This window comes from Gambusia affinis, linkage group LG10 (genome assembly GCF_019740435.1).
Source record: "Gambusia affinis linkage group LG10, SWU_Gaff_1.0, whole genome shotgun sequence".
NCBI lineage: Eukaryota > Metazoa > Chordata > Actinopteri > Cyprinodontiformes > Poeciliidae > Gambusia > Gambusia affinis.
Window position 1 is genome coordinate 15,542,894 of NC_057877.1, and position 12,921 is coordinate 15,555,814.

General features: G+C 38.6%; 2 protein-coding genes across 2 annotated transcripts; both read right to left on the reverse strand.

Moving 5' to 3' along the window:
* Window positions 1-233: 233 nt before the first annotated feature.
* LOC122838655 (oxygen-dependent coproporphyrinogen-III oxidase, mitochondrial-like) lies at window positions 234-3,480 on the reverse strand. Its single transcript, XM_044129453.1, has 7 exons — window positions 3,232-3,480; window positions 2,464-2,607; window positions 2,268-2,378; window positions 2,000-2,141; window positions 1,404-1,622; window positions 637-732; window positions 234-551 (listed from the first exon to the last, which is right to left on the reverse strand). Exons 1-7 carry the CDS (start codon window positions 3,464-3,466, stop codon window positions 467-469), a joined length of 1,032 nt encoding a protein of 343 aa, XP_043985388.1. The 5' UTR covers window positions 3,467-3,480; the 3' UTR covers window positions 234-466.
* A 5,234-nt stretch (window positions 3,481-8,714) lies between these two features.
* Window positions 8,715-12,644, reverse strand: LOC122838658 (oxygen-dependent coproporphyrinogen-III oxidase, mitochondrial-like). The gene is made up of 7 exons (XM_044129457.1): window positions 11,933-12,644; window positions 11,074-11,217; window positions 10,878-10,988; window positions 10,608-10,749; window positions 10,007-10,225; window positions 9,632-9,736; window positions 8,715-9,547 (listed from the first exon to the last, which is right to left on the reverse strand). Exons 1-7 carry the CDS (start codon window positions 12,477-12,479, stop codon window positions 9,463-9,465), a joined length of 1,353 nt encoding a protein of 450 aa, XP_043985392.1. The 5' UTR covers window positions 12,480-12,644; the 3' UTR covers window positions 8,715-9,462.
* Window positions 12,645-12,921: the final 277 nt, after the last annotated feature.

Below are 12,921 nucleotides of genomic sequence, written 5' to 3' on the forward strand. Positions count from 1 at the left end.
CCTTTCAATAAGACAACAATGGCAACTTTATGTTGCTTCAATACATAAAATGCAATAAAATAGACTTGAGATAAAGTTCGGGACACAAAGCTGCATTGATTCACAGTCATCCTCTGAAACATGATCTGAAACCAAAGTATTGTTTACAAATCCACTCAAATAAAGAAAGCTGAGACATCAAAAAAAAAATATCATAATGTATTTATATGAATCAGTTTATTCCTGCTTTTTAGGTCTGAATGGTCAAACACAAATTTAAAATATTTAGCATATTTAATATTAATTCTACCAGGAAGAGACAAGTAGCACAAAGCTCAATTATCAAAACATTATTTTTAAAGCTTTTAAGAAGACCGATTTGAAAAAATGAAGTCCTCTGATATTTCCTTATAAACACAGATCTAGATTACAGTTTTATAAAAACACTACAAAGGATGTTCTTTCTGTAAACCTTTGATTGCGGCGCTCACACCCACTCCTTTGGGTTTCTGAGTACTTCCAGCATCTCGGCCTCCCGGGAACCTTTACCAGGCTCGTGCATGAACTCCCACCTGGATGGGAAGGAGGAGTCGGTTACTAGGCAACACATTATTACTTATTACTATTGGACAGAGAGCAGGACAGTTGACGTCTTACCTGGCAGTGAGGGGGAGGGACATGAGGACTCTGCAGCCAGGCATGGAAAGGCCAAACTTTATTCCCCTGTCATACATCAGGTTAAACTCTACATAGCTACAACACAAACAAAATATCAATTTTAAAAACACTCTTCGGATTACAGAGTTCCTATACATCTTTAATGCAAACACTTTTGATTAATTTTCCAGATTCAACTTTCCGAAGAACACAGTGCTTTGATTTATCATTAAATTTAAAATACTAAACTTCACTATGAATTTCTACAGCTGGTGGATTTGCAGGAAGAATAAAAACGATAGGAGGGTGGAGGGAAGAAGGAAAGTAGGAATGAAGGAAGTACGAGAAAAAAAGTGTCTGATACTATTGTACAGTAAATTTTTAATGTTTACAAAATCCTTAATATCCTCTTCCCTATTTATGCAAACATTAGTAGGGGGGGTTGTATATTAACTGGAACCTGTATTTATTATTTTACTGTAGACAATGACCGGATATCCTTTGATAAATAAAAAGCATTACACTATATTCCTCCTTTATCCTAAAAGTTATCAATTTTGAGGGATATGAATTCATTTTAGGGATTTGAGTGCTGTAATGAATTTACTGTGATGGACTGGCAAACTGTCCAGGGTGTACGTAACGCCCGTAACGTCTGGGAGGAGATAGGCACTACCACCCCTCCCTACCTCACTAGGTACAAGGGCATAAGAAAATGGATGAATGGATGAATGAATGGATAGATGGCTAATGCATTTTCCGCTTACCTTCCTCGTCGCAGCTGTTGCCAGTCCTTCTCCTCTTGAGTGAAGGAATCATTAAGATGTTTCTTCACAATGGGAAGATAACAAGGCACCACGGTTCGAGCGCAGCTCTTAACAAAGTTGAACACCTCCTCCTGATTTGGGGAGTCAAGGTCGTCAAAGAAGATTCCTCCGATGCCCCGAGTCTCTCCTCTGTGACGGATGTAGAAGTACCTGTCACACCTGGAGAACACAAGAAGAGAACAGAGAAGCTGATAACTTTACAAACTTAAAGTCAAGGACTAATCTGGAAAACAAACATCCACCTGAAGAGATACTACAGTATATCGTTTTCTTTCATCTATACAACAGAAAACAAAATGTTGAAAAATTGTTTCCCCACCCTTCCTGTCCACATCAACATTAGTCATTTATGACCTCTAGCATTGCTCAATGGTTTTCTTCTGCATCTGTAGATTTTGGGAGAGACTTCCTCTTATCACCAACCAGCAGTGAGGGTACACCCATTGTAATTCATCCACACAAATTCACTGAAATCAGTCCTAAAAACAGACACGTAGGCTGATGTAGACACGTCAGAGTCACTAATGGAGCTGTACCATTTTTTAAAGTCTGCGTAGTACTTTGGGTGATGTTTGTCACAGGCCTCTTTCAGGGTGTTGTGGAACAGAAAGGCATCTTCTCGGTCAATGTACACCGGGGTCAGGTCTGTTCCTCCACCAAACCACCACTGCTTGGAGCCTGAAAGTGAACACACACACATGCACAGTACAAGCAACAGGGAGAAGGAAACAAAGCTAATCATTAATCCACAGAGTCAATAGAGCCACTGATGCCAAGACACAGATGCTTTAAAAAGGGACTCACCGTCCTCCTCTTCTATTTCAAAGTATCTGTAATTGAAGTGCACTGTGGGAATGTGAGGGTTCTTGGGGTGGATGACGGAGCTCACACCCATGGCACAGAATGGCAGCTTACCTGAAGCAAAATAGAGCCAAGTTATATTTTAGATACCTGAAGTGAAGATGACGAGAGAGAAAGTATAACTCTAAGCAGAACCCACCATCTTTCCCTTTGAGGACTTTCCCTCTGCTTCTCATTTGTTTTGCAGCCTCCTCCGTCAGACAACCCAGCAACAATGTCACATCCACTCCTGCCTTTTCAAACACATTTCCATCATGCATCACACAGCTGATTCCTCCTCCACCTAAAAACAAACAAAAATGGTAAGAATTAAGAAGAAGTTGTTTTAAGCATTTATGTCTGTTGATATTGTTTGTGAAGAGTGTCTTACACAGATGATAATCACAGTGAATCATAATGAAAAGAAGAACAAAATAGGTAAGAATTATAAATACTTTATATTACAAAACCAAATAAACTAAAAACTTGTCTGACAAAGCAAATAGGAACAGTTAGGAGGTTGATCACTGTAGGGACATTAACAAAGGAGTTATGTCTATTCTTCTGTTGATGCAGGTTGTAAGCCTCTGCAGTCAGTTTGACTTTAATTGAAAGTAATGATCATTTAGCTACTTCTTAATGTCTGACATATAATCTAGTAGTTGTAATCTCTCCATTTCATTAAAGAAACTGTATAGCTGGATGTTTTGCAGAGAAATGTGATGAGATGTTGGTATATTTCTTTACAGCAGAAACAAAGCAAAGCAGAAACAAATGATCTGAAAACAGAGCTCTGAGGGATTTTCAAATGAAATGTTGATCAAATCTGAAATTATCTGCTGGAGATTCACAACAAACTTGAATAAATTTTATTTTTAAGAGTGGTATTTGCAGTTTTATATTAAACCATTGAAGGTCCCCGTATTACCTTCCTTCCTTTGCCATTTGTTCACCTTGAATGTCCCACTGTCCACTTCCTCCAGGGCTTTACAGAACTCAGCCTGAGTCTCCATGATCAGCATCTCCATCTTGGTGCTCATCTCATCCTTCTTTTCCTCCAGTACACTGATGTCGGTCACCGGGGTAGTCTTGAAGCCCCGGCATCTCTCCATAATGCTCTGTTCTTCCTCCTCCTTCGCATTGTGGGAGATCTTAGTCGCCATTTCTGCTCACTGAAACTCCAGGGAGCCGCTGTGATACATTAACTGGTGGCCAGATGGATTTATAGTAAGGCAGATCCTTCTGTGGGCGTGGCTTTTTAGACTCACTTTACTTAAATAACTTCAAATAATCATTTTGATAAAACTTATTCATGTGTGACTTTAATTGCTTTCCTTATTTAGTGGAAAGACTTCCGTTGCAATATTGTGTTTCTTTGACATTAGCGGAATATTGACACAGTTTTACACCCATTTGTAAAGGAAATACAGCTGCTGATTTGCCATAAGCATGGTTAGAAGTGAGAGTAGAGAGAGAAGAAAAATATTTTGAGTATTTGAAATATTTGAAACTGATGAAGTCCAGCGCTAATTACTTTACTTTTATGGAGATGATGATGAAATGGCATCCATCAAGCTTTGACAAACTGTCTGAAAAGCATGTTTAGGAGACCTGGTATGTCACAGAATATTGCTAATGTCATCTTTGAATAGCACCACTCTGCTTTCCAACTACTAAGAAATGCCAGTGATCACATTTGAAAGCAAACTGCCCAGCATTACTCACAATCAACTTTGTCTGCTCAGCTCTGACCTCATCTCTCAGTTTACCTGCCCTGTCCCTCTAAAACAGACTCCTACAATTCAGAAAAACTGTCTTTAAATTGATTTTATTAAGTTCTTTCCAGATCATAATTGTGCGTCACAGATGTTTATGGGGAAGTGTGCAGTTTCAGAATGAAGATGGTTCAGCGGAAGGAGGACAATATTTTGGATACCATACCAAGCAACTCATGGGCAAAGAAGTTCCTGTCGTGAGATCCAAATAGACTTCTTGAATTTCTCTGACTCAGACATTGCATGCAATGTTAAATGGTTTTAGTTTTCACCTCGGTAATTTACAGTGGAACTGAAGTCAGTTGACTTGTATGGGGAAACCTTCTGCAGTGACTTGAAGACAGTGGCTACGACTCTCCAAACGACAAAGATAATTAACAAGGATCAGCTTTGTTGTAGCAAAAACAAAAAACTACAGAAAGTATGATGTGATGCTACAAAAACCAAGAAGATCAAGAAGACAATCACAGTGTCTCCAAGCATCAGAAAAGACATTGCCAAACAATTAAGACTGTTTCATTTGTTTTTATTGTCAGGCTCAAATGCTTTTGTCGAGAAAATGTTTTCTTTGATGCAGAGTAAATGTTCAGACTTGAGGAACAGATGCAGCACAGTCCTGATCAAAAATGGGCTGCAAATTTCTGTGAACTGTCTCAACATAATTCTTCCAGGTTGTGCCAAAGTAAAAACAATAAAACAGCTTGAGAAAAAAGTAGCAAGAAATATTTGTGAAAGGTGTAAATTTTTCCGATCTTCTTTGTAAAGGGGGGATCACTGGCCTTAGTGGAATGCAGCTCTTTAAATAACATTTAATGAGTAAAATACTTTTGAGCAGCAGTGCAAGTCGATATTGCATTTGTTTTTAATTTTATTTTCATGAAAATGTCTGCTTTAGGTCTTAATCTTGCATTCTGAATAATGCGGTCATCACAGCTGAAAATTGTAAGAAAATAAAATAAAAACATGGAGTTGATTAAATCCTTTTTTAATCCATCATGTTACATTTAACATAAATAAGTAAAATTAACAAGATTAAATCTATTTCAGGTGGCTGTAACTCAAATTTTTTTTAATTTGAGAAATATTGCGCTATGACGTCCCGGGAGAAAAATCTCCCTGAAAGATTTGGGATGGGGCCTAAAGTAATTCCTAGAGAAAATCCAGTTAAAATTTTTGAGAAAACAATATTTACTGTAATTGATGAATGGAAACAGAAACAGCCTTCATTGTCCCACAAAGAGGAAATTCTGAATGACAATAATTTCGATATGTCTGAAAACAAGACACTGTCATTCTGAGAAACCAAAGGATGAGAGCTTCGAAATATCTTCCCTTTTGAAAAGAAAAGATTTCTCTTCAAGGGAGAAATATCTTCTCTTCACGATATTTGAAGAAGATACCTTTGACATGACAACCAGGAGAATTATTGGCTAGTTGTTGCTGATTTCATGAGAGCTGCCCGATTTCAAAGTTGGTTTTGAAAGACCTTTTTCAATGCATCAGAAATTGTTTATGTTATTAAGAACTTCTAGAAGGATCAACAGCTGATCCCAAACATGGATCGGTTTAAACTGTGATTAAATCTTTAACCGATGAATTGAGGAAGTCATTAAATATTGTTGCTAACTGAGCAGCATTTTTTCCCCCACCATTGTCAATTCATGTTTGAAATCAGGATGTGTATTAAGATTTAGTAAGTTGCTTAGTTGTTTTCAGATCATTTACTCATCTCGTGCCTCTGAAAGGATATTTATACAATATTTAGCTTCGGATTTTAAATTTTCTTTTATCATTCAATTGCTCAGATTGCCAAAGATGAGCAAAACAGCTATTCATGAGAAGTTTTTAGGCCATAATTCATTCTTTCCAGTAATTGTCATATGTCATCAGATAACCATTACACCTGGGTTGCTTTCTGTACCTTTTTTTCAGGAACTTGTTCACAGAATTACTAATGCTGATAGTTATTGTGTTTCAACATTCATTTGTCTGGTTATGGATCTAAACGTCATGCCTATAAATACTTGCCAGTTCCGCTGAAAATTTGGCTGCATCAGAATTTTACAAACTTCCTGACAATACTCTTGAGCTGCTTTCAATTTGTTATCCCTAGAGTAAATACTGATGCCACTCAGGACAATCACTTCAGTGTTATATGTAAATCCTTTTAAAACACTCTTCTAAATTAATAATGTTAAATTTTATGCAAAGGGAGAGACAAACACTTATACAAACACACTGCACTGATATATTTTCACTTACAGGAAACACTTTTAAATAAATCCATCATATAAACTAGCAGACGCCTTCTCTCCTCTACAGCGCTGCTTTTCCTAACCACTTATATTCTGGTATATCAGTGGGATATTATCATTTAACCAGGTTTCACTTGGACGAGTACTCCTATGAACCCCAGACAGAGATTAAAACTGAGGGACTTGGATGATCCCTGCTGAATGAACCAGCAATAGATGAAGAAATACTGGGAAAATAATAAAGACTGCCAATATAGCTACTGTTCTTTTTCTTTAAATACTTGCTTTATTTCCGTTTATTTGCCTATCGTTATGTTCTTTTTTCCTGCCCTTGTTGCATTGTCCTTGTAACTCTATGAGATTTTGTATATTGGTAAATAATAAAAACATAAAACAAACAAACAAAAAAAATCATAAAAGCAACCACGTAAGGAGAACGTGAGCTATCGCCCACTGAAGAGGAGCTGTGCTGTGATATGGTACTTGTTAACTGTTTGCACTTGGATGATATGTAAAATATGATAAATAACAAGCTTTTGTTAACAAAACGAAGAAAAAAACGTAAGATGAGGGAGCAAGGAGTGGGTGGAGTCTGCCACCAAAAGAATAGGAGAATGAGTAAAAGAAAGTCTCTGGACAGTAAAATGTTTTAGAATTAACTGGAAACCTTCAGGTTATATTTTCATGAGTATGAGTTTGGTCTTACGAAAATTCCTCACAAAAATGAGTCATTTATAGTGAAACTGTATGAGGCAATAACTGCATGGACTGAGAGTGATGAGGAAAAAGAGGTAATTTCTTCTGCTGCATTAGCTTGTGTAGATCCAAATATTTTGTTAAATGTCAAAAATTTCAGTGTTAAAGATTCTAATGTTTTTGGATGGGATTGTGAATATATTATGCCAACTACATGATCTACACACACACTTGAAGAGTGCCTAAAACCCAAATAATGATTAATTTTTTTCAGAATAAAGGCATGTTTACATGTGCAAAATATGATGTCATAAGACAAAATGGCATTAAGGTGTTGTTAAAAAAAAGAGAGCACCACTCTGCTTACCAGCTATTAAGAAATGCCAATGACCACATTTGAAAGCAAACTGCCCAGCATCACTCACAAGACCTGCCAGCATGCCGTCAGCTGATATTAAGTCAGTTACTTTTAAAGATCTACAACTACGTCTTCAGTATCTGTTTTTCCAAACATTGGTTTTGATCAGCTTGTAAAAAAAAGCATGAGAAAACAAAATTGTGCATCACATATGTTTACGAGGAAGTGTGCAGTTTCAGAATGAAGATGCAGTGTTGTAGTCAAGACCACCTAACCCGAGATCAAGACCAGAGTGTATCGAGACATGCACGCGGCGCATATTGGAGCGCCGCGTGCGAGTGAAAGGTGGGGAGACAGTGGGGGGAGTAACAGAAACACGTAATTGGTAAATCACGTTATTGCTTGGATTTTAATCGGTGCGTTTTGCATCCAATGAAAACAAACATGTTAAATAAACTGGACAATATGCTGTAAGTTTAGTGATATTTCCACAGTTCCGGTCTCGACTGGTCTTGAAATCCCGAGTCCTCAGCGCTCGAGACAGAGACAAGACGGAGACCATCAAAAAAATGGTCTCGAGTACTACAGCACTGTGAAGATGGTTCAGCGGAAGGAGAAAAACATTTTGGTTTTAGTTTCCACCAGGAAATTTTAGAGTGGAACTTCAGCCAGTTGGCCTGTACAGGGAAACCTCTAAAGGTGACGTGAAGACAGTGGCTGCGACTCCCCAGATAATGTTTAATATGTAAAATGCTTTTGAGTAAGTGCAAGTTGGTATTGCATTGGTGTTTAATTTTATTAACACGGTGACGTCTGCTTTAAATTGTAATCTCGGATTAAACATAGCATAACATACTGCGTCATCACAGCTGAAAGGTTTTAAGCAGATAAAATGGAAACATGACAGTGTTGATTAAATAATTTTTAAATGTTCATGTTATTTATGTTACCCTTAACATAAATAACATGAACAAGATTAAATTGTTTAGATGGATGTAGATTAGTTGTTGAAGAAATAAAAAATATTGTGCAGTGAAGTCATAAATGATGCACTCAGTTATTAAACCCCGTCTCTTGGTGGCGCTGTGGAGCTAATAAAGTAAACAAAACACTCATTTACTGCATTATGGACCAACATCATCACAATGAACTCTTGCCAGTTCTGCGTCATTTTTGGGTACAACATTCTTAGGATTGTGCAAGTTAATATTTTTATGTTTAATATAATACAAGGTCTCTTAGTAAACTGGCATAAATTACATTTTCATGACAATTCTCTTCAATTGCTTTCTCAAATATGTATCCAGTTAATAATAAAGACACCCAGGACAATCAACTAAATGTTATATTTAAATCCATTAAACAGCTCTTTTAAATTATAAATTACAGAGGATTGTACACTATAAAAATTAATGCAAGAGGTGGAGAGAAACATTTATACAAACACACTCAACTGACATTTTTCTCCACTTCTGGGTAACTCTCAAATAAATCCATTATATAATTTAGTACAATACTTCCCTGCAGTTTCAACTTATTCTTGCTTTTTAGGTCTGACTGATCAAACAAAATTAAATGTTTAGAGCAGATAGGAATATGTCAAAATCTGTTTAATTGTTTCTGGTATATCAGTGGTAAAAGCACAAACATTCAGTTTGTCCTTTTCCCTTTCAGAGCTTCAATAAATAAATGAGAAGATTAGAAGACTAATTCAAGTCACTGGAAAATTAAAAAAATTAGAGAAACGAGAAAAATTATGCTTGCCATTATGAGTAAAAAAAAATATATAAAGACAAATCTACAAGCAGGTAATCTATGAAGATAATTTATGTGATTCATTCTACCAAGGAGCGACAAATGGCACAAAACTCAATTATTAAAAACATTATCCTTAAAGCTTTTAGGAAGGCTGATTTGAAAACAGATGAAGGAAGGAAAATTAACAGTGCAAGTAAAGTCCTCATATCAAGATGAAACTTGATATTTCCTTATAAACACAGATTTTGTAAAACAGGTTACAGTTTTACAAAACTACTACAAAGGATGTTCTTTCTGTAAACATTTGACTGCAGAGCTCACACCCACTCCTTTGGGTTTCTGAGTACTTCCAGCATCTCGGCCTCCCGGGAACCTTTACCAGGCTCGTGCATGTACTCCCACCTGGACAGGAAGAAGGAGTCGGTTACCAGGCAACACAGACGGCTGATGACTATTAGACAGAAAACAGGAGAGCTGACGTCTTACCTGGCTGTGAGGGGGAGGGACATGAGGATACTCTCGATTCTGGAGCCAGGTGTGGCAAGGCCGAACTTTACCCCCCTGTCGTACACCAGGTTAAACTCTACATATCTGCAACACAAACAAAATAGTAACTCTAAGAAACTGACTTCATATTATAGGGCTCCTACATTAAGCTTTGAATGACTTTTCCAAATTCAACTTTCCAAAGTTTAGGGTGCTTTGCTATAATTTTAAAATATAAAATATGAAACTTCACAATTAATTTCTATAATAGCATTTGCTTTGACAAATATTTATTTTTCAAACATAGCACTGAACTAAATTTACTCCTTACCCCCCAAAACACATCAGCTGTAGTATAATGCATTTTCCGCTTACCTTCCCCGTCGCACCTGTTGCCAGTCCTTCTCCTCTTGAGTGAAGGAATCATTAAGATGTTTCTTCACAATGGGAAGATAACAAGGCACCACGGTTCGAGCGCAGCTCTTAACAAAGTTGAACACCTCCTCCTGATCTGGGGAGTCAAGGTCGTCAAAGAAGATTCCTCCGATGCCCCGAGTCTCTCCTCTGTGACGGACGTAGAAGTACCTGTCACACCTGGAGAACACAAGAAGAGAACAGAGAAGCTGATAACTTTACAAACTTAAAGTCAAGGATTAATTTGGAAAACAAACATCCACCTGAAGAGATACTACAGTATATCGTTTTCTTTCTTCTATACAACAAGAAAACAAAATGTTGAAAAATCGTTTCCCCACCCTTCCTGTCCACATCAACATTAGTCATTTATGACCTCTAGCATTGCTCAACGGTTTTCTTCTGCATCTGTAGATCTTGGGAGAGACTTCCTCTTATCACCAACCAGCAGTGAGGGTACACCCATTGTAATTCATCCACACAAATTCACTGAAATCAGTCCTAAAAACAGACACATAGGCTGATGTGCACAGACACGTCAGAGTCACTAATGGAGCTGTACCATTTTTTAAAGTCCGCGTAGTACTTTGGGTGATGTTTGTCACAGGCCTCTTTCAGGGTGTTGTGGAACAGAAAGGCGTCTTCTCGGTCAATGTACACCGGGGTCAGGTCTGTTCCTCCACCAAACCACCACTGCTTGGAGCCTGAAAGTGAACACACACACACATGCACAGTACAAGCAACAGGGAGAAGGAAACAAAGCTAATCATTAATCCACAGAGTCAATAGAGCCACTGATGCCAAGACACAGATGCTTTAAAAAGGGACTCACCGTCCTCCTCTTCTATTTCAAAGTATCTGTAATTGAAGTGCACTGTGGGAATGTGAGGGTTCTTGGGGTGGATGACGGAGCTCACACCCATGGCACAGAATGGCAGCTTACCTGAATCAAAATAGAGCCAAGTTATATTTTAGATACCTGAAGTGAAGATGTCGAGAGAGTAAGTATAACTCTAAGCAGAACCCACCATCTTTCCCTTTGAGGACTTTCCCTCTGCTTCTCATTTGTTTCGCAGCCTCCTCAGTCAGATACCCGAACACCACCGACACATTAACTCCTGCCTTCTCGAACACCTTTCCATCCTGCAGCACACAGCTGATTCCTCCTCCACCTAAAAACAAACAAAATGGTGAAAATTAGTTGTTTTTCTGCATTTATGTCTGTTGATATTGCTTGTGCGTGCCTGTCTCTTCAATTACAAAAAGTCCCAGGAGTATTAATAGGGGGAAGTATTATGCGTTTTCAACCTACATTGTGCTATGCTTGGCACAATGTGGCTTAGTTGTTAAAAAATGGTAAATATATCAAATATTACTTCAGAATTTAATTATTTAAACACTTTGAAGAGTCTGCTCTTTCTGAAACCCCCCACCTTCAGAAATTCATCACAACAGTGCTCTTCTATTAAACCTTTAACACTTTTTTTCTAGGGTTTCACTGAGAAGTATTTCTTATAATAAGGTGAAGCTCCACCAGGTGTTCGCTAATTGCTTCTGACCAGTCTGAAGGAGCTCACTGGGGGAGTCTTAGAGGAGGGCTGCTCTGTGAGCCAGAAGCTGGGAAGCTTGAACACTGCAGCTCCGAGGAGGAGCTGGACCTCGAAGGCGGTGCTAGGTCTGCTCAGGCGTTTTGCACAGCTGAATGGTTGTCATTAGAGACTAAAGGATTTTTCAAACATGCATGAAATAATCAAGACAACAGGTATGTTTCTGGTCCAAACAAACGTTGATTCTACATACGATTGCCCCTTTAAGAGCAGTGTTTGTATTTGTATGGCTTGCTAGAGAAGTGTAAACCACTAGCTGCCCCAGTGATCCCCGTATTACCTTCCTTCCTTTGCCATTTGTCCACCTTGAATGTCCCACCGTCCACTTCCTCCAGGGCTTTACAGAACTCAGCCTGAGTCTCCATGATCAGCATCTCCATCTTGGTGCTCATCTCATCCTTCCTTTTCTCCAGTACACTGATGTCGGTCACCGGGACCGACATGAAGCCCCTGCATCTTTGCGCAATGTCCCCCTCTTCTTCCTCTTCCTCCTTCTTCTTCTTTGCCTTCTGGAGGATTGTGGTCGCCATCTCTGCCCGTTGGAAGTGATTAGCGTTAGCCAGAAAGCCCACCACCGCTGCGGCGGTAACTGCCGCCGCACCACTAAACGCCAGGGCTCCCCTTCTGGTTGTCCCGGCTGCGGACCGACCAGCGGTCCCGTGGGACATGAACCGTAAGTTCAAGCCTTTGGAAAGCCATTCCCTTCCTGGAAGAAAAGTCGCTGATGGGCCAACAGCACCTGCGAGTCCCTTTAATCGAGAACCCAAACACCGTTTTGCTTTAGCCCTAGCCGTCTGCTTTACCGATAAAAGAACGATGGACGCCATTTTCAAGAAAAACACTAAAGTTTTGCTATCTTCAGTAACTAATCAATGAGTAGAAACAACTCTTGCCTCTATCGTAAGTTGCATGCCTACGTGCTAATAGTCGTGTTTTAAAAACTGTCCAGTAAAGGGGCGGTTGGTTTCTGGGTACTGATAACGGCTACCTGGGAAATGTAGTTCTAACTTATCCAAGGAGGGAAGAACAAAAAGTAGAATGCTAAATGACGACTACAAGACCCAGAATGTCGTACACTAGACACGGATGTAACGTTCATGGACTTCATTTTTGCCCAGTGTTTTACGTAGTGATTAAAAAGTCTAGCGTTCCCGTTTCTCGAGTTACTTAAAAAGGGGATCGACATACTTTTAATATTCTAAGTTAATTGTTTTTTTTTTTTATTGCTAACTTTTATTATAAGACATGCTTAGAAGTTGATCAAGAGAA

Coding starts and splice junctions, on each gene's coding strand:
- LOC122838655 (XM_044129453.1), bottom strand. CDS start 3,466: ATGGCGACTAAGATCTCCCACAATGCGAAGGAGGAGGAAGAACAGAGC. Junction 2,608..3,231: donor CAAATGGCAAAGGAAGGAAG/GTAATACGGGGA, acceptor GTTTGTTTTTAG/GTGGAGGAGGAATCAGCTGT. Junction 2,379..2,463: donor AGTCCTCAAAGGGAAAGATG/GTGGGTTCTGCT, acceptor ATTTTGCTTCAG/GTAAGCTGCCATTCTGTGCC.
- LOC122838658 (XM_044129457.1), bottom strand. CDS start 12,479: ATGGCGTCCATCGTTCTTTTATCGGTAAAGCAGACGGCTAGGGCTAAA. Junction 11,218..11,932: donor CAAATGGCAAAGGAAGGAAG/GTAATACGGGGA, acceptor GTTTGTTTTTAG/GTGGAGGAGGAATCAGCTGT. Junction 9,548..9,631: donor TCCCTCCCCCTCACAGCCAG/GTAAGACGTCAG, acceptor CTTCCTGTCCAG/GTGGGAGTACATGCACGAGC.